Source organism: Mus caroli, chromosome 17 (genome assembly GCF_900094665.2).
Source record: "Mus caroli chromosome 17, CAROLI_EIJ_v1.1, whole genome shotgun sequence".
NCBI classification, from domain to species: domain Eukaryota; kingdom Metazoa; phylum Chordata; class Mammalia; order Rodentia; family Muridae; genus Mus; species Mus caroli.
Window position 1 is genome coordinate 47,542,519 of NC_034586.1, and position 21,716 is coordinate 47,564,234.

Below are 21,716 nucleotides of genomic sequence, written 5' to 3' on the forward strand. Positions count from 1 at the left end.
CATGGATTCTGCTTCTGAGATGTTGGTTTCTCACAGGCAAGTGAGAAAATCTCATGTTACACACCTCAGGATCTTTGGATTTACTGGGCTTTTCCTACCTTTGTTCAATTGTACCGGCATGCTTTCAGATTTCATCAGTCTCTGCTGCTGCTGTTGCTGCTGCTGCTGCAGTTGCTGCTGCTGCTGCTGGGGGTGCTGCTGCTGCTGTTGCTGTTGCTGCTGCAGCAAATGATGCCTTGGGGCTTCTGTGGAGGTCTTGGTGGGGATGGCAGCAGAGAAGGAACTGCTGCTGTTGTTCCCAGGTACAGGGCCTCCCATACTGCCCGGAGCTGAGGCTGGGGAAATCAGCTTTCTTCCAAAGTTAATCAAGCTGTTGGAGACCTTGTGGATATTCAAGGGAGCACCTCTGGCATTGGTCCTTGGAGGAAAAAGAAAAATCAGGTGAAGGGGGAAAACACTATTTACCTTGGAGGATAATGCATTTCACATATTCTACTTGAATAAAACATGTATAGCCTTGGAAAGGGCTGTTTACTAAGTCAGCTACATAAATAAGTACAAACTTAGCGTGGCCACCGAATAGTAATGTGCCTTATGGAAGAGGAGCACTATCAGTCACTCCTTCCATGGGGCTCATTCTGGGTCAAAGCTGTGCTCCTTTCTGAGGGTACAGCTGCCCAAGAAGACACTCGTCCACCCCTGGCTACCCCAGTTAAAAAGAAGCGTTGTGTTAGCCTGACTTTCTTAGCTGGGACAGAATGTCTGACTTGACTAAGTTAAGGAACTGAGGGGAAGCTAGGACATAGGAAGGAAAGGAAGCCCTCTGTCCCAGAGCCTGCTAGATGCCTCTAGCCAGCTAAGAATCAAGTATCCTAACAGATCTCACACCATTTGCTCAGTGGCCTTCTCTTCTCCTGACTATATACCTGTAATCTTCCATGAGTTTCACTAGAAACCCTTGTACATCCTGCCCTCATAGCTCCTGATTTTACTTCTGATAAAGATCTCTGGAGCCATTTATAACTCAGATGTCAAACACAGGCAGGACAGGTAGGGAGCTTCTTAGCAAGCTTTTGAGATGCAATGTGAGAGCCACCAACCTACTGCACAAGGCTAATGCTGGGACATTTAATCCCAACTCTCCTTTTGTAAGCTCATGACTTTTCCAGAATGGATGTCTTTCTCTTAACCACTGTGCTTAAATCCATAGTACAAATATCTTTTAACAAACCAGGACTCCTCTTTGAGCAACTCTACCCATACTCTGAGTCAAGTGTCTTTGCCTATTATCTTTGGACTTAAAATCTGTATGAAAATCTTCTTTTAGATAAAACCCATCTCTGTTTTATACTGGCTGGTCCTAAAGTTATTATTATGTTTTTTTAGCTGAAGACAAAGATCAGTTTTAGACCAGTTAAGATCTCTAACACTTATGTTGTGGAGAGTATCATTGTAGAGCTGTTCTTGTGTCCCTATGGCCACTGACTGGAGGACAGGTTTACTTGGGCTCGTGGTTAAGTCAGTAGGTAGCTGGTTCCATCACCTTGAGTGTCACTGTAGTTGGGAGCATACTGAAGAACAGAGCTGCTGACTTTGTGGCAAGAAGTGAGACTGAGACCTCAAGGGCCCAGATCAGAAACTCCAACTATATACGACCTCCTACTTTCTGCCATCTTCCAGTAATGTCATCTTATTAGGAATCTATGAATGACTAAGACACTGAATAAGCCAGAGCCCACATCATCAAATTACTCTCAATGGTCGGAAACACCAGTTAAGGACCAAGTTTGATACGTGAAGCTTTTGGGAGGAATATATTATATCCAAACCATATTAATAAAAAAACACATAGATATGCATATGATTTCAAACTGTTTTGCAGTATAAAGAAGACCTACAAAGAGTTGGACATCTAAAGATCCAAAGGTCCATATCTGTCACAGTCCACCATCAGGTAGGTAGCAACCCCCGCACCCCTAACCACCCCACCCCCACCCATCTCCTGTCTCACACTGTCCTTCTTGTCTTCCATGGTTTGACAGGATCTGTGTTACAAATATGTCTGGCAAAGAGAGCACCAAATGAATATTCTTTTTTTCCAAATGATTCAGCTTTGCAGTGTATCTCAGGCTATTATGCTGAAGACTAGTTACAATCATAATCTATTTAGTTGTAGGAGGCTGTAAATACCAACGTTTCTATTTGAACTTCTCGAATCGTTAGTAGACACAGCCTCTTGTCATAGAAGTGGAAACAGTCTATTAGAGTTAGTGCCCTTGACTTTACTGTCATTTCCTTCTCCCATATCTACTTGGCAGCACTTTGAAAGCATCTCTACTTTTCACGTGGTAGCTCTATGCTTGGCACTCTATAGTTCTGTAATAAAGAGGAATACCATTATGCTTCTCCCTTCCATAAAGTCTCCTCACATGGCATTAGCTAATGTTATGGGCTAGTTACTAGAGGGTTTACACTGAACTGGAGAAGAACTACTCAAATTTAAAGGCGTTTTAAACAAAGATTTATCTACTTAGTTCTCAACGCAGTCTAAAAATTATGTAATAAAATTAATTCGAATGATCCCTTTTACATCAAGTTTCATATTTGCAGAACTAAGCTACTTAATATTTTTCCAAAATTTTGTTTAAAATGTTTCCTAGTGAGAGTAAGGATACACAGTGCTTAAGCACCTCTTACTTCTCAGCTTTTACCAGCTTCCAAGTGACTCAGAGCACATCCACTTTGTACATAGCATAACTGGCAAAAGAGAGGCTCTCACTCCATGTTTACTGAGTGGAACAATGGCTGAAATAAAGTGGGAGGGCTCATCAGTGCTGGACAAGCAGGGCGTCACTTCTGCTGCTGCCGCTCGGCAGCCTGCATGCGTGCCTGATCCTAGTGAGCATCAGCACAAGGGTGGCTGATGTTCAGCTGCATTTCAGTCTTGCTTGTGTGTAAATCAAGATCCATAATTCAAAGATATGAAGAAGTTTATAATGTTGTTACCCCTTTCGATAAACAAAAATGTACTAGTCAAATTCCCATATTTCCAGTTGTGAAATTTCTATGTTGGTATAAGTACCGAGAAAGAGCTAGAGCATTATCAAGGGAGTGTGGGTAATGCATCTTCATCAGCACTAATAACCACAGACACATACAGACCAAGACTGCGCCGAGAGCGCTTCTCTCTTCATCCGAACAGCTTTTAAAAAGAGATGAGCTTCTTTTAAAAATGTTTTTGTCTTAAAAAATATTCTTCTTCATCTAGCACTCACAGCTTCTAGAAGCGTCTTACCTTTTAAACCAGCCCTTGCAGGTGAGTGTTTTAAGATACATGCCTAGAAGAAGCATGTTTTCATGGCTTCATTTTCAGGCATGACAGTTTTTACACCAAAGTTATTCAATTAAGTGCTGAATAAACTAGCAACCTTCTTCATGAACTAATAAATACCCCGCAACAGTACTCGTGGCTGTGGTGTGTGCTATGGTGTCGTGGGAATCGATGCAGTTCTTAGATTTGAAGGGCATCAGGGACTGGAAACGGATTGTAATGTATGTACAGTGTTGAAAGAAACAGCGAGTGGAATCTGGAGTTAACAAGACACTGAATAACCAAAGCCTTGTGACTGAAGTCTCTATGGGTATTGTCTGCCATTAGAGAGACGGAAAACAGTGCTGAGAACTTAGACTTTTGGCACTACCTTTGCCAGCAGCATTTTCTGAAGAAGCAAGAATCTGTCGGAAATACTTGCATCATAAGTCAGTTCTGATTGGACTGTTTGGGGACTCCTTTGGCTCAGTTTCAGTGCCTGTGGAAATGGGTGATTCTGGCTGCTTTTCCTAATCCCTGATTCCTCGCTTGCTTTAAAGAACTCTAGAGTCCTCACTACCTTATGTGCTTGAGTCACGACCCATTTCCAGCCGCCACCTAAAGCATTTCTGAAGCTTTAAACAACAAACAAGCCTTCTCCTTAACAAAAGTGAACAAAAATCCTTAAAAAGGCTCCCAAAATAAAAAGTTTGCTTATTTTACTAACTAAAATACAATTTTTTTAGATCAATTTCAATTTATTTTGAAGTATTCCCTCCCCTGCATGCTGATGTAGTTTTCAGGGTATTTCTTTTTACTATGTTCCCTTCAATAAGGCTGAAGGCTGGTTTGTTCATTCCGTTGTTCACGTCTGTAGTTTTTCCTTACTCTCTGCCAGTCCAATAATAGCATTTAAAAGGAAGGGATAGGGTGGAGAGATGGTTCAGTGGTTAACAGCATAGACTGCTCTTCCAAAGGTCCTGAGTTCAATTCCCAGCAACCACTTGGTGGCTTACAACCATCTGTTAAGAGATCTGATGCCCTCTTCTGGTGTGTCTGGAAACAGCTACAGTGTACTCAAATACATAAAGTAATTTTTTTTGGTTTTTCGAGACAGGGTTTCTCTGTGTAGCCTTGGCTGTCCTGGAACTCACTTTGTAGACCAGGCTGGCCTCGAACTCAGAAATCCACCTGCCTCTGCCTCCCGAGTGCTGGGATTAAAGGCGTGCGCTACCATGCCCAGCCTACATAAAGTAAATTTAAAGAAAATAAAGGGAAAGGATATATTTTGATCTGATTATACTTCTACCCTCATTTTCTTAATTCTATGGCCATAATTGTTACGTTCAAAAATTTTCAGATGGTAATGTTTACTGTTATTTTCTGTTGAGTAAAAATAGCAATATCAGAAGAATTGTAAAAATATTAAAATTAGAAAAAGATTGACTTAGATAACTTTTTTTTTTGCTAATTACTCAGATTTGGATAGAGTTTAAATAATAGTTAATTAAAAGTCACTTTAGGGCTAGAGCAATGGCTCAGTGGTTAAGAGCACTGGCTGCTCTTCCAGAGGACCCAGGTTCAATTCCCAGCCCCCACATGGTGGCTCACAACCATCTGCAATTCCAGTTCTAGGAGATCTGATATTCTCTTTTGACTGTCACACATGTGGTACAGACAATGGTTGTAAAACACCTATACACATAAAATAAAATTTAAAAATTAAAAAAAACCACCAAAACCCTCAACTTTCAGTCAACAAGTAGAATAAGAAATGAACATGTAATTCTGAAAGGAAGAAACACAAATGGACAATAAACATTTTATAGTGTTAAACATCTCTAGTCATCAGGGAAATGCAAATAAAACTACCCTGAGATACCATCTTATCCCAGTCTGAATGGCTGTCATCCAGAAATCTGACAGCCAATGGTAGAAGAATGCACACCAGGACAACCATCATGGAAACCAGTGTAGAGGTTTTCTCAAAAACCTAACAACAACATCATCCTATGACCCAGGCATGCCACTCCTGGGCATAGAAAAAGGAATCCATCCTATCATAGAGACATGAAAGCATCCATGTTTGCTGCTGCTCCTTGCATGAGAGCAGGGAAATGGAGCCAGCCCAAATATGCACAATGAAATTTTAGGCAGTTCTAAAGAAACATGAAAATTTCAGGAAAATTTTCTAAACACACTAAAAACACACTAAAATGGAAGAGGGTATAATTCTGAATTGATCACTCACTGGATAAATCTGGAGGGTAAAATATTAAACAAGGTAACCCAAACTCAGAAAGACAAAAAAATTCATATCCCCTCTATGTTTAGATCCTAGTCTGTGATGTGTGTGAAATTTGGGGGGGGGTCTAAGTATTAACAACTAGAAAGGAGACAAAGAGAGGGTGAAAGCAAGTGATGGGGAAGGGTGTGGGGCAGGCAAAGCACACGTGTGACATGAAAGACTGGGGGAGAAAGACTCGAGAAAGGACAGATTTAGAGGGGGTTAGGGAGAACTATGGGTTAGGGAGACAAGGAGGAAAGAGAATCTATTTATTACACCTGTTCAAAAATGCCTTACCGTTATCTAGTACCTTATATATTAATCAAAAATCATATTAAAAAGATTATGTTTAAGTGAAGTGCAAAAGTACTTAAAAGTGCATATACACATCTTGTTTTTGGGATAGAAACATCTTTATTTTTCATTTTGTCTAACTTTTTCAGACAGGGTCTCTATTATGTAGCCTTGACTGTCCTAGAACATGCAAAGTAGAAGAGGCAGGCCTCAAACTCAGAGAGATTCATCTGTCTCTGCCTCTTGAGTGCTGGGATTAAAGGTGTGGGAAACCACACCTAGATGAGGTTTCTTATCTTAGAAAAGGGAGTGAGTCACTTCCCATCTCAAGGAACCCCAGATTTTGTAGGATGTTATTAAAAGTACAAGACACAGTTAAGAGTTTAGGCTGTAAGGGAAACATTGTCATCCTGTTCTAAAGACCATAGTTCTGGTTGATTGTGAGGTATAGGAAGAAAGGTAGATTGAAAGGACAGCCTTGGTCTGGGATACAGGAGACCCTGTCTCAACACCTCCCTGAACCCCAGTGACTACAACTCTAACACCTGGCAGATAGACTGTTTCCCAATATGGTGCAAAGCAAAAGAAATAGTAATTATTATGGATAAAACCACTGGCACTGATAAATGGATAGGGATAAGGTACACCCTGGAGCTTACTTAATTGGGTCTGAACAATTTATAACATTGGTTAAACTAACAATAACGAGTAATTAGCAACTATACATTAATCATAGGATATAAAGCCATTAAGTTTCCTGAGATGTATCCACAGGAATAAACACTTCTATTTCTTGAGTGGTAGTCTTTGATTTATTTTCTGGTCTTATGATCCAGAGCCATATGAATCATTCCAGAATGTAACCACAGCTTACACTCACTGTCTTAGAAGTCAAGGAGCCTCTATCTTAGAAGAACACACTAAAATGGAAGAGGGTATAATTCTGAATTGATCACTCACTGGGAAGTTTCCTTTTCCTCTTTGCCCCTCTTTCCACAATTTGAGAATCACCAAATACAATGCAAAAAATTTAGGGCAGCTTCGGTTAATCCTATATGGAGGACAGTTAGAGCCTTAAGGCAGAGCCACTGAAACCAGTATCTTTCGAGAACTGACTGCTATAGCCTCAAGGCAGGAGTACCGAAGAAAGAATAATGAAAATGTGAGTCCACAAAAGACAGTGGTCCTACTTTAAAAATAAAGGCACAAATTAGACACAGGAAAGGAGAATTTGTTTTCTCTTATTTAAAAAAGATACGTTAGATAGCTATAATAACTTTTGAATAGCTAAGAAATGTGAAGGTGTAGCTAAATGAAGATAGAATCTAGGCTCCTAGATGTTAGTTCTTTGCAAACTCTATAGGTCTAATTCTATTCTTGCCAACATCTCTCCAAAACTGTACAAATCCAAGAGTTGATCATAAAAGTTACCTGAAAATTCAGGACTGAAAAATAGCCAAATGAGGAAAGGAAGAAAAATGGGAAGACAGCTTACCTAACTATCAATACTTCCTAAAAATACACAGTAAAATCCAGTGTGTTATGAGAGAAAAGGGAGAGTCCAAGAAGGAATGCAGGCAAGTTAGCAATCAACAATTTAATTGAATTCAATGGGAAAGGAAAGGCCTTTAAATGAGGGGTGCTGCAAAGCTGGCTATGCATCTGCAGTGTTCTGAATGAGAATGGCCCCCACATGCTCAGGTATCTGAATGTTTGGTCCCTGGCTGGTGAGCATTTTGGGAAGGATTAGTAGGTGCAGTCTTGTCGGAAGAGGTGTACATGTGACCCAGTGTTGGCCTCCTGCCTCTTGCCTGGATCCGGATGTAAGTTCTCAGTTACCACTACAGCAACAAGAATGCCCGCTGCCATGCTTTTCACCAACATGGTCATGGACTCTGAGACATAAGCAAGGCCACAATTAAAATTACTTAAAATCAGTTGCCTTGGACATGATGTCTCTTCATAGCACCAGGACAGTAACTAAGGATTTGAACAATGTGAAAGAATGATAAACTTCAACTCTTTTATCACTCTATATACAAAAATTAATTTGAGGTGAATTAGAGAATTGGAAAACAAATAACACTGGGATTAACTTCATCAAAATTAATTTTTTTCTGTTCATAAAATGATACTACTATATAACCTGCAGTGACCTAGGTATCAAGATACAGTGTGAAAGAGGTGGTAGAGAGACAATAAGAGCCAGAGGACTAGAATATATGATATAAGACGGTGCTTTCTTTAAACATATACATACATACATACATACATACATACCAAGTTGGGTAAGAATCTGGGAGAAATCCCTGAGGGGAGAGTTTTTAGGAATACATTCTACTTAGAACTGAGCCCTCAATAGCCAGAAGCTGGAAAGAACCCAGATGTCCCTCAACAGAGGAATGGATACAAAAATGTGGTACATTTACACAATGGAGTACTACTCAGCTATTAAAAACAATGAATTTATGAAATTCCTAGGCAAATGGATGGACCTGGAGGGCATCATCCTGAGTGAGGAAACCCAATCACAAAAGAACTCACACAATATGTACTCACTGATAAGTAGATATTAGCCCAGAAACTTAGAATACCCAAGATATAAGATACAATTTATAAAACACATGAAACTCAAGAACGAAGACCAAAGTGTGGACACTTTGCCCCTTCTTAGAATTGGGAAAAAAACACCCATGGAAGGAGTTACAGAGACACAGTTTGGAGCTGAGATGAAAGGATGGACCATCTAGAAACTGCCATATCCGGGGATCCATCCCATAATCAGCCTCCAAACGCTGACACCATTGCATACACTAGCAAGATTTTGCTGAAAGGACCCAGATATAGCTGTCTCTTGTGAGACTATGCCTGGGCCTAGCAAACACAGAAGTGGATGCTCACAGTCAGCTATTGGATGGATCACAGGGCCCCCAATGGAGGAGCTAGAGAAAGTAACCAAGGAGCTAAAGGGATCTGCAACCCTATAGGTGGAACAACAATATGAACTAACCAGTACCCCCCCCCCCCACACACACACACTGCTCGTGTCTCTAGCTGCATATGTAGCAGAAGATGGCCTAGTCCGCCATCAGTGGAAAGAGAGGCCCATTGGTCGTGCAAACTTTATCTGCCTCAGTACAGGGGAACGCCAGGGCCAAGAAGTGGGAGTGGGTGGGGGATTTTTGGGATAGCATTGGAAATGTAAATGAAATAAATACCTAATTAAAAAAAAAAGAAATAAAACCTGAGCCCTCCAAAGTCTTTCATACTCTGCACATTGCTCAGTTGTGGATCTCTGTGCTTTTTATTTTTTCTTTGGTATCATGAAGAGGACCTTCTAACATTGGGTGGTTGTTGTTAAAATCCAATGTATCCAGTTACAAACCAGAGCCCACCAAATTTCATCCTGGGAACCAATGAGTTTATTGGGCTTGCTTAGAGAACACAGTAAGTAGTTTTTCACAGAAATATGGGTAATCCCATCATGGCTACAGTGGAAAATCCTCACATCTCATGGAAGATGGCTTCCATAAAGCCATACATAATAGATGGAGCCCCTTCCAGTCTTTCCCATCCTGTATACTCTAGCCCTTCCCTAGGACCCCAAGGCCATAAGTAATTAGGGCAGAATAGCATACAACTGGTTGGGAGGAATGGCTGGATACTCAAGTGAGAATCCCAGGACTCTCCCCACACACTTATCTATGAGGAAATGTTATGAGTCACCAAACCCAGGTGAGATGATGTTTGCAAGCAGATACAGCCCAACACCTTATGCTGTAGGCTGTTTGGCTTGGAGGACAGTGCTGTACAACAGAATTGCAGGGATAGTTAACAGTTAAAAGGATAGCTATGAGTTTCTATTTAATATAAGAATCACACAGAACCATTCCCACAACCAATGAGCAAATAAATAAACAGCTATATAGACATATAAATAAAATATTGTCTCAGGCAGGACTGATATAACAAGGACAGAACGATAACCAAGGAGAAAGTGAAGGGGTTCATTATTGCAGAAGGACCCATGAGAAGGAGCCTTTCTGAATAGAGACTGAGTGTGTGCCAAGAGCACTCTTGAGCAGAATGCTCTAGACATGGGAATAGAGAGGTCATCCACATGGGCAGTGGAGTGCAGTTCACTGTTACATGGCTGCAGCCCAATGGACGTGTGCACTAACAGCCAGAGTGAATGACAGTAGATAGCAAATGACTGCACTGCGAGGCATGGGAAAAGATTTTTGGATTGATTTTCCTTAGGTGTTTAAGGGGGTTCTGAGTGGTAGATGGTTTCTATAGGAAAGGGAGGAAGCAGAGAGGCTAACAGGGAGGTAAATGGCTAGGTGAGTCATGGTGATCCATTGATCCTAGCAGCACAGAGAGGGTCCCGTTTGCTGCAGGACATTTTACATTTTGAAGGATTTGCTGGTGGACTTGATGTGTGATATGGGATAAAGCAGAGGAGTCAAAGATGATTTTAGGAGTCCGGGTAGTACTATTCACCACAGTGGGGCTCCCTTTCTGTCTTGTTAACCACCCTGCAGCAAGCAGGTATGTGTTTATGGGTATGGAGGTAAAAATCAATAATTCATTCTGAAAAGAGTTACATTTGAGACTATTAGACATGCAAGATAAATAAATAAATGGTGAAATATGAGTCTAGAGAAGGAGTAAAATTGAAGACATAAAGATTCTTCATGATAAGCAGAGTCATGTTGTAGGCTCAGTTCTCTAGGGAATGAGTACAGACTAAAGGGTCTGGAAGGGGTCTAGGAAAGTAGAGGAAGAGGAGGAAAAAGATACACTCCATAGACCAAAAGAAGCTAAACAAGAAGGAAGGTCTAAGCAAGGATGCTTTTATCTCACTCAGCAGGGGGAATAAAACAGTCACAAGAGGCAGATGGAGGGAGGGAACTGGGTGGGAGAGGGGATGGGGAGAGGAATGGGGTGTGTGTGTGAGGATCAGGTGTGGGGAGGGACAGGAGATGCATGGAAATCTGCAACTGTATTGTGGTAGGGTATGGGGCATCTCCAGGAAGAGACAGAGAAACCTGGGATAAGGGAGGTACCCAAGAATCAAACAGGGTGTTTTTAGCTGTGACTCACTATACTATGGATATTGAACCTGAAGAGACCACCTCCTATAGCCAGGCAGGAACCCCAATGGAGCCATAAGGACACCAATCTACCCATAAAACTATCAACCCAAAATTTATCCTGTCTACAAGAAATGCAGGGACAGGGGATGGAGCAGAGACTGAGGGAATGGCCAACCAATAATCTGCCCAACTTGAGACCCACCCATCCCCTGGCAAGCACCAGTCCCTGACACAATTAATGATACTCCTGTTATGCTTACAGACAGAAGCATGCTGTCCTCTGAGAAGCTCCACCTACCAGCTGATTCAGACAGATACAGATACCCATAGCCAAACAGTGGATGGAGCTTGGGGACTCTTATGGAAGAACAGGAGATAGGATTGTACCCCCTAAGGGGGCAGGAACTCTATAGGAAGACCAACAGAGTCAACTAACCTGGACCCTTGGGGATCTCAGAGACTGAACCACTAACCAAAGAACATCCATGGGCTGGACCTAGGCCTCCCTGCACATATGTAGCCGATGTGCAGCTTGGCCTTCATGTGGCCAAGACAACTGGTGTGGGGGCCATCCACAAGCTGTTCCTGTCTGTGGCATGTGTTCTTCTAGCTGGGCTGTCTTGTTTGGCCTCAGGGAGAAAGGATGCGCCTACTAGCCTCACAAAGACTTGATGTGTCAGAGTATGGGGGATACCTAGACAAACCTCCACCCCCAAAGGAGAAGGGGAAGATGCAGAGGAGAAGGAATGTGGGAGGGGGTGACCAGGAGGGGGGCAATGAGCAGGATGTAAAGTGAATAAAAAAATCTTGTGCTTCTTGTTGAACTGTGTATGTTCTTTGTTCATTAATAATTTTATGCTTTGTTATATATGCAACATTTTCCTAATCTTATGTTTCTCTTTTTATTCAGATTATTATTTTTTGAGTGTATATACTTGAAAATATCCATTGCATTGGTGGCAAGAGGATGGCCTGGCTGGGTAAAGGTGCTTGTCATCAAACCTGAGAACATGGTGGACAGACAGAACTGATTTCAAGTTGTCCTCTGTCCTCCACATGTTACATATGATAGCAAGTACCTGACCTCAGCTAGCTTAGATTACCACAGGCCAGACCCTATAGACCACCCCAAGCTGGATGCTGCTGCTTTTTAAGCATGAATTCTCAGAAGGTATTGGGACAGTGGACAAGGAAAAGGCATCCTGACAATAATAAAGTTGTCCTTTAGGAGGTGGTTGTGGGCAGGGCTCTCCCTAGCAAGGGCATGGCAAGGGCAGATGAAAGAAGCACTGAGCAGACTGGAAGAGTTACTCGTGCAACAGCTCAAAGCCAGGGTGGCCTAGGAGCGGAGACAGAGGAAGTTAGGAGATGGTGGCACAAATACCCAGAAGACTGGAAGATTGATGGAAGGAGGGAAACACTGGAAGAGGGTGAGCAGAAGTAAAATATGAACTGCTGTAAACTGAGGGTTTTGGCTGTTTCACGAAAGCAGTCTGCTAGGGAAGAGGCATTAGGGTGTCCAGATAGCAGAGACTGAAGAAAAGGCCACCCAGAGACTGCCCCACCTGGGGATCCATCCCATATACAGTCACCAAACCCAGACACTATTGTGGATGCTAGGAAGTGCTTCCTGACAGGAGCCTGATATATCTGTTTCCTGAGAGGCTCTGCCTGGCAAATACAGATGCAGATGCTCGCAGCCAATCATTGGACTGAGCATGGGGGGTCCCCAATGAAGGAGTTACAGAAAGGACTGAAGGAGCTGAAGGGATTTGTAACCCCATAAGAACAACAACAGTATCAACCAACCAGACCCCCCAGATCTCCCAGGGACTAAAGCACAAACCAAAGAGTACACATGGAGGGACCCATCACTCCAGCCCCATATGTAGCAGAGGATGGCCTTGTTGAACATCAATGTGAGGCGAGGCCCGTGGTCCAGTGAAGGGTTGATGCTCTAGTGTAGGGGTATGCCAGGGCGCGGAGGCGGGAGTGGGGTGGGTGGGTGGGTGAATACCCTCATAGAAGCAGGGGGTTAGAGGATGGGATAGGGGGTTTCTGGAGGAGAAACTGGGAAAGGGGATAACATTTGAAATGTAAATAAATAAAGTATTCAATGAAAAAAGAGACCTAAGCCGGGCAGTGATGGCACACACCTTTAATCTCAGCACTTGGGAGGCAGAGGCAGGCGGATTTCTGAGTTTGAGGCCAGCCTGGTCTACAGAGTGAGTTCCAGAACAGCCAGGGCTACACAGAGAAACCCTGTCTCAAAAAACCAAAATAAAAAAAAAAGTAAAAAAGAAGAAAGAATAAAATGACCTTTAATTAAAAAAAAAAAAAAGAAAAAGAAAAAAGAGACCTTATATACTAAGTGGACCTAATATTCCTTTTTCTTTTAAACATACAACAATTAAGTATCTAAGCATACAAAACAAAGGGTAGGCAGGATTCATCACGGTAAGGATCTGAGTGTGGTTGTTACATGGGGACCTTTGGTGCCGGAAATAATCAAAATCCAACAGTCAATAAAATTTGTTGAAGTAAACGAACTAGTTACTAGTTGTGAAATAAGACTCAGATGAAATGAACAAATAGAATGGAGCTCCAGGCAGTCTCACGGGCCACGAAGCTGATCTTATGATTACATTAAGTAAGAGACAAACGTTTCCATCAAGGCGGGCGCTTTTGTAGCAGTGTTTCCTGCAGTGTTTCACTGCTGTAACCAAAGGTTCAGGTTGAAGTTAAAAGTCTGCCTCCTTGCTGTACCCCTGCACAGCGCTGGAGCCACCAGCCCCTAAGCAGCAGTCAGTTCAATGCAGACCATACTGTAGGTCTGCACTCCAGAAATGTATATGTAGGCTGCTGGAATTCACAAGAAAAGCTAACATACAGGAAAATGTTTAAGAAAAAATGTGGCTAACTTGGCAGCATTTATCTATCATTGCTAACATTGTTTTCTAGAGTAAACTTTGAAATTACATTCTAATTTGAAATGGTTTTGGTTTGACAAGTTAACTCTTGAGACATCTAAGCACAGGATTATGAAAGAACAAAACTGTTCATCAACCCTTTATGCCAATGTTCATTTCTTTTAAAAGTACGATTTTAATGGTTTTTTATTCCTACAGTGACCCTTAAGATTTCTATGTATGCAATCACTGATGCACACACAAGATGCATTTATAAGCTTATTTTGTAGTTTCAAAGTCAACTGGGAAACGCAATTTTAATTTTGTTACTGAAATAATTTAAAAATACATCATAGAAATGCCTCTTTTCATTCAACAGTAAAGATCCAGAAAGAGATTATATCAAGTAGAAACTATTCATGTTTATTAGTGTTAGAAATATGAAGCTGGTAACTTCAAAATGTTTTCTTTTGATATATTTAAAAATTTCATAGTATGTATTCATTGTACACGGTACTGTTATAAAAGAACATTTTCATGCAAGTATATGTTATATGTTGAACATATCCTGCCAATACTGCCTTCTTTTCCCCTTCCCAGCCTTTTGTGGCTTAAAACGGTTTCATTGTGTATATATACTACATCTTCTCTATCTACTTCTATGTTATTGGACAGTTAGGTTAGTTCTAAAACTACTACAAATAGTTATACAGCAAATGGTAGTGGGCAGTAATTCTGTGACGCGATGTTCTGGATCTCAGGAGTGGCACAGCTATGTCCTGAGGCTCATCTATCTCAGTGTGCTGAGGATACTACATATGGATTGTGGATTACTACAGTGCTTGTATTAACTCATATTACCACTATCATAAAAATATTGTCTTATGATACCTTAAAGAACTTCAAACAAAGATTCATTACATATATTATCCCCGACATGCTAAAGTCTAGAAAACAGAACTTAGGAAAGATGTAAAAATTCCCCATGACTTCATGACTGTTTGTGATTCACAACTGTTGTCGATGGACAGTGACTTACCGGCTTTTGTTCATAAGGTCGGCTCCCCGTGCTTTGTAGTAGTCTAAGTTGGGGTGGAACTGGTAAGTCACTGGCCTTGGATTTCTCTAAAGAAAAAGAAATACAAAACAGTGTCTAAATGACCAGATATAAGACATTTAGTAATTATCATCCCTGGCTAAAGGACCATATATAAGACATATAAGAATCATCATACCTGGCTAGATGACCATACGTAAGACATCTAATAATTATCAGACCTGACTTTTGTTCCAATGGTTCTTTCTTAGCTGATGAAAACTGAGAAACATCAAATATATTTCATTGTAACCTATGTTGTTGTTCAAATACATTAGTGCCATTAGGTTGGTTTCTGATGCTTTCAGTTACTTTCAAATATATATTTCAAAAATGAGATAATTCAGCAAAATTGAATAATTACTTGGTTTGTAACATAAGCATGAATAATCAAAAGAGGCCAAGGGACAATAAGTGGAGAAGGTAAAAACAATTGTAAATATTTGATGGTCAGAAATCTAAATATGTCCACTAGATGGCACACTGAGTCCTCCATTGCCAAAAATGAAGTGTTTTAAAGTTAATAATTTCTATGTCATCTAATCTTATTCATGAGTTTAATAAGTACCAAAAATGTGTCAGCCAATGGAAATATTAGAAGTATGGCCATCAAACTGGCCAATGAAAAAGGACCAATGCACATTTCTATAAAAGTGGCAATTCTGCCCTGTCTGTCATTTAATATTATTTATAGTATGGCAGGAATGTCTTCAAACCATTAAACTGGGTGTGTCCATTTAAGTGTACAGCTACTCTTTAAACTGTACTAATTATTTCATGTGCTAACCTCCTCACAGACTAATACAAATTAAATATACTTGCACTTTATAAAATCATAACATTTACACCATAATTTAATTGTATATTACAATCTCTAACATATTAAATTACATAATCCCCACTAAAATGTTTTATAGAATGTTTTCTAATGTCCACGCAGGCATTTAATTTAGGTAACAACTAGGTCTTTAGACCAGAGCATGCACTGTTCTCTGAAAGATCTAGTTAGAAACAGAATGGCTGAGTTTTATCTTAATAGAAAAACACGGATATGCTTGGATACCAGCCCTTGGAGATATCATCTCAAGGTACTGATATGCCTGCATGCTGGTATGGGGTATAGAGGAAATATAATTAAGGTTAAATAGTTTGAAATTCATCAAGCTAATAAGCTGCGTCTTAATGGCCATGAAAGACCTTTTCTCTTTTTACTGAAAGGAGAGTATTTACACAGCGCAGCCTGTTCATATCTCTTCCAAGCCAGCCCTAATCATCTGACAGAAATGACAATCCCCTGATTTAACTACAGCTACTATTCCATTGGTTTGGTATTCAACACAGATCTGTAATAATCAAATCTGAATTGCCTTGATGAAGATAACGGATGCGTCCATGACTACCATACTATTAAGTCTAACTGCAACTTTTCTCTCTCTCCGAATTATATAGGTTTCTCATGGTAGCTGATGACAACCTAGACCCAAGTATAATGGAAAAATAAAATAGAGGTTAAAGCCACTGGCAGAATACATTCCAGATCACAGTCTGCTTATCATCCATTTTAAAAATTACCTCCTACAAAACTACAATTCATGACTGATTCTGCTCTTTATTCTCTGAACCTGGAAAAGCATTTTGTTTTTGCTAATAAAAAAAAGGTTTCTTTTCTAAATTTCAATAAACTAATAAAGTATCATGCTATTTTTGTTAGAAAATATTAAAAGAGCACTCCCAGGGAATGGTCCCTGAAACATCTTTATAAAGAAATGACAAGCAATTCAAGACATGAAGTGCGGATCTATCTAGGCACTTAAAGCCATTATTAGGAATGATGATGTGACTTGAGCACATGAATGGACTCAATATTATCTTCACCGAGACCTATTTAAACTCCTAGGAGACTTGCTGGAATCAAAGGGAGATAGTTTAAAGTATTGCAGTACTGAAACAACACAAAAAGTAAAAATACAAAACAAAACAAAAAGAATTTGATATTGAATAACTACTTCTGAAAAAGCAAGGAAATAAAAAGGGAGTTACTGTTCAAAGTTATGTGAAAGGAAAGGTCTCTCGTTAAGACGGTGCATTATTAAAACAGAAATAACAGAAATATGCATACATATGATCTGGACAAGCACTATGGGTCACAAAAGTAAAACTTCATTGATAAGTAAAAATTATCTAGCAGACACAAACTTACACACACACACGTGCGTGCACACACACACACACACACACACACACACGCGTGTACACACTCACACACGTGCGTGCACACACCAATTAAAGCAGTGGTCCATAGCCTTCCTAATATCTCAACACTTTATTACAGTTCCTCACATTGTGACCCCCCCCAACCAAAATATTATTTTGGTCCATAGTAATTTCACTACTGTTAGGAATAGTAATGTCAATATCTGATATGTGACTCCAAAGGATCTCACCCCACGGGCTAAGAACCACTGAGGTAGAGAAGTGAGGCCATGAATTTGAAAGAGTGGAAGGAGAGAATATGGGAGGAGATTGAAGCAGGAAAGGCTTCATGTAATGTAAAAAAGGGCTATCACAATAAATACTTCAATACCCATCAAAATGCGCCAAAAACAGAATCAAAGCTAAGTAACTGATCCCAATCATTATTAAGCATGAATTTATACACACACATGTGTAAGACTATGTTCCAACATTAAAACAAAATTCCTTTCCTCAGTGGAATAAATTAGGAATGAGCAGAGTTCTAACTTAAAGAGATACTTATCCTATTTTGAAGAATTTCTTCCAAATATAATGTATAAAAACATAATAGTTCTTCTTTATAATCTTTAAGATGTGTAATTTTTCTCTACAATATGAGGCACTAGACTTTTACTAACATAAAATTGTATATGAGGAAGACCAGACCCCATGAGATCTGCAATTTCTCATGGTGGATCTCTAATACTGTGTATGTCATTAAAGCCATTTTCACAGTCCAGTGTTCCGACTACAGAATTATCTTCAAACCAAAGTATATTAAGTCAACCTGAACCATGCAGTGGCTACTGCCTTCCCAACATGCTTTTGTTATTTCCACAAGACCCCCAAACCACTTCCACACCTGCTTAGTTGTAAAATCAATTTAAAAGACAAAATCATCTACCAGTTACAGCTAGCTTTCTTCCCTTTCCAGGCCTTCACTAGGAGAGATAGTTACATAAATCCCACCGAGGGAATGGTCTTGGAAAATAAGCTTTTGCATGCTGAGCAGCCATCCTGTGGTGACTTCAGTAGGCCTGATCTGTTTGTGGTATGTACCGCTCCTCCCTTCTTACCTATTCTACCTGCAACAGCAACATTTCAATTCTTTTAGTTTAAACGTAACTTTTTACGATCGTATAGAAATACTTGAATACTAATCCATATGAAGAGTAACTAAGGAGAGATACTACAAGAAGAAAATACAAATACCAGAGAAAACACAATGTTTCTTGTTCTGCACCTGATAAATGACAAATTCATGCAAGAAAGGGTCACAATGGCTACTGTCTGCTCTGATGTCCTCATCTTATCCTTCATCTGAAGATGACTGTCTCTTTCTAAATCATTTTCGAAACTCCACAAGGAAAGGCTGAAATGCTCATTGACTTTTGAGCAGCAGCGAATGTTTCAGAGGACCATTACATAGACACATGAGAAGAACAAAGGACCAATTTCAGGGATACTGGTCTTTAAGTCCTTTGTACCAGGAGGTATGTCTACTTTCAGGTCCACACTGTGGACAGAAACACTAGAGGGCATGCAACAGTGAGGCATGGACTCAGACCCCTGTCTACTCCTTAGCATCTGATGAGTTAGTCACATCCTTGGTCTACTTTCACCACCTGTGCAACTACAGCAGAGACTCAACAACATAATGAGAAGAAGGTGTCAGGTACTTGATAGTATTTCAGTGAGTCGGAGGCTATAATAAACCTGTGATACCACTGGGCACCGACATACCTAAAAGACTTTGACCTAGAAAGCAGATATGGTAGTATGACAACCTAAAATCTGTGACACTTAGTAGGTAGAAAAAGTGATGTCTTATACTTCTAATAAACACATATAAGCTTACAGGAGGTTCTGTGGAACATTTTACACACACACACACACACACACACACACACACAAGCTCAGGCAGCATTTATACACACATACTAAGAAGATGTAGCAAGCATAATAGATTTTGTATGTAGAGGAAAAAGGATGTCTTTATTATTGGATAGGAGAACATATATAAGTTTTTAAAATGATATAAAATCATACTATTCACTATTTTGTTAACTTATGAGATTTTAATAACCATAGTGGTTACCTACCACATGTCCAAAGTATTGCCATCTTATAGTTTATTGGCCATGACTTAAAAAAAAAAAAGTCAAACTGAAATAGTTCCTATAATAATCAACAAATAAAGAATTTTATGTTTGTAACATAAGTTGTGTCTGGCATGAAGAAAATACTTGACAAATGAATTACTCAATTTTCTTTTTCTAATATCTTGTTACCAATCTTTAATGTTTATTAGTAAGCCAGGTTAGAGAAGGGGAAAATAAGGCTCGGAAGGAGAGTCAGCACTGCAAAACTATGTGCAATGGTTTTCTTTGATGAACAATACCTTAATTTTAGTGAGCTTATCACTGCTCCAACGTTAGGGAAAAGGCAACCGTCATTAAAAAAATGAATCGCTCAGCTGTTTATAAGCAAAAAGCTCGAGGGGAATTTCCCAGGACCCTAAAGGCAAAGCATTCCAGGGTTAGACAAACATATGTTGCAGGTGTGTAGGGGAGCAGGTGGGAGAGCCTCAGCCATGGCAGAGGAGTTAGTTTACTATGCTGTGACTGACATAACCTTACCACATCCGAGTCAGAGCTGCCACGGCAAGAACAAGCGGAAGCTGACAAGCAGCTACTCTCCCAACACAATTATCCTGGTAGTGCCAAGCAAACAGTTTTTCTCTGGTCATTTTATAGAAAACAAACACTACCAATTACAAAAAAAAAAAAAACAAACAAAAAACAAAAAACAAAACAAAACAAAAAACCTAAACAAAACAAACCTAAAGGTATTTTAAAGCTGGAAGTAAGAACAGCCTGAAATGGTGATCATTATCCAAAAGAGATAAGGATGAAGTATTGCTGCTTTTATTTCAACAAATATTCCTAAGGAGACAGTTTGTTGTAATATCCCCTCTTTGGTTCGCTAGGCAACATTAGATTTATCATAATTCTCCTAAAGCCTAAGATATTTCTATATTAAAATGCTAATTGTGCCTTTTCTTTTGCCTGTAATTAAAGCTGGAATTCTTTGGTCTGATATTCACTGACTGCTAGAGGGTTCACAGAAGGTCTTACCATTCTGTCTCTTATTAGCACACACTGCCCCATCATTAAATACAGATACAGGGATCAAAAAGGCAGACATAGAACACTACATACTCAAATACAGTTCTGTTTTACACACACACACACACACACACACACCCCAGATACTACTGTCTGGACATTACTGTAAACTCACTGACTTTGTACCTTATCTCCTTCCTTGCCATTAGGAGTTGAACTCATGGTTACTTAGGATGGAGCAGCACAGTCATTTTGCTATTGTAGTGAGATCTATGCTGGCTGGTACATCAAGCCATACCTTCTCCATATAAGGTATTGTTTTAGTAAAACAACCAACAAGCAAATAAAAACAGCTTATACTGTGAGGTAATTTCAAATGTCTACGACAAAATCAATTTACAAAACATCAGATTTTGAAAAACAAAATTTAGGTTTTTAAAACAATATTTGAAAATTGAAAAGTTATGAATGTAATGCATCTGCCATGTAATAGATTTTCATCTAAGAAAATAAGGGGAATAAAATTTTCTACTTTGGTATGTTAGACTATTAACTCAGCACCAAGATTAAAATGATCTCTTGTCTATACTAATATTACAACATATTTGGATAAAATATCATGTTAAAAATAGAATATGGGCATATTATGAATAGCGAGTGTTAAAATATTAGAACAATTTTTATACATGTTTAGGTAAAAAACAAAGATTAAAAACAAGAAAGCAAAACAACATTAAATGGGCAACTATAAAGAGAAAAACTTCTGAGCCCATGCCAGCCCCATTTTACATACCGAATAAACCCAATTCCCTAAAGTGACATCTGCATCTTTGCCCTGGCACGCTGAGGTCTCAGATGGCAGAGAAGCATTTTAAACCACCTGTGCATTATGCACAATTCTAACTTTACACAATAAAGAGATAACAGAAGAGAAACGATTTTTCCTTTTTTTTTCTCATGTTGTTTACATTTTGAACTTAGCATGCAGGCGCATGCCAGAGTAACACACTCCCCCAGCCCACCCCATATTTGATACTTCTATATTTGGAAAGTAGGACCTTAGTCTTTCAACTTTTCTTTGTCACTAATGCTGGGCCTCTGAACATCCTCTTATGAAAGCCTGGTCTTTCTCATGCACTGAACTTCTTCCCTTCTCTCCTTTAGTGCCCACTAAGCAGAGGGCAGGGAATTACTTCTGTGGTTTAAAGAATTTGTATGTTCCTCAGAATGATTCTCTCCTTTCTAATAATTTTGAATTCAAATGACAATTAAAAAAAAGAACAATTTTAAGATTAATTTTATTTTATTTTTTTTTAAAGATTTATTTATTTATTATATGTAAGTACACTGTAGCTGTC

General features: G+C 39.6%; 1 protein-coding gene across 3 annotated transcripts in view; it reads right to left on the reverse strand.

Moving 5' to 3' along the window:
* The window catches only part of Tbc1d5 (TBC1 domain family member 5), a 463,147-nt gene that overhangs the window by 73,772 nt on the left and 367,659 nt on the right, over nt 1-21,716 (reverse strand). For all 3 annotated transcript variants that reach the window (XM_021186156.2, XM_021186155.2, XM_029471255.1), the window contains exons 16-17: nt 14,939-15,024; nt 99-418 (exon numbers count right to left, since the gene is read on the reverse strand). In XM_021186156.2, the coding sequence (XP_021041815.1) occupies nt 99-418; nt 14,939-15,024 (406 nt within the window). The remainder of the gene's footprint in view (nt 1-98; nt 419-14,938; nt 15,025-21,716) is intronic.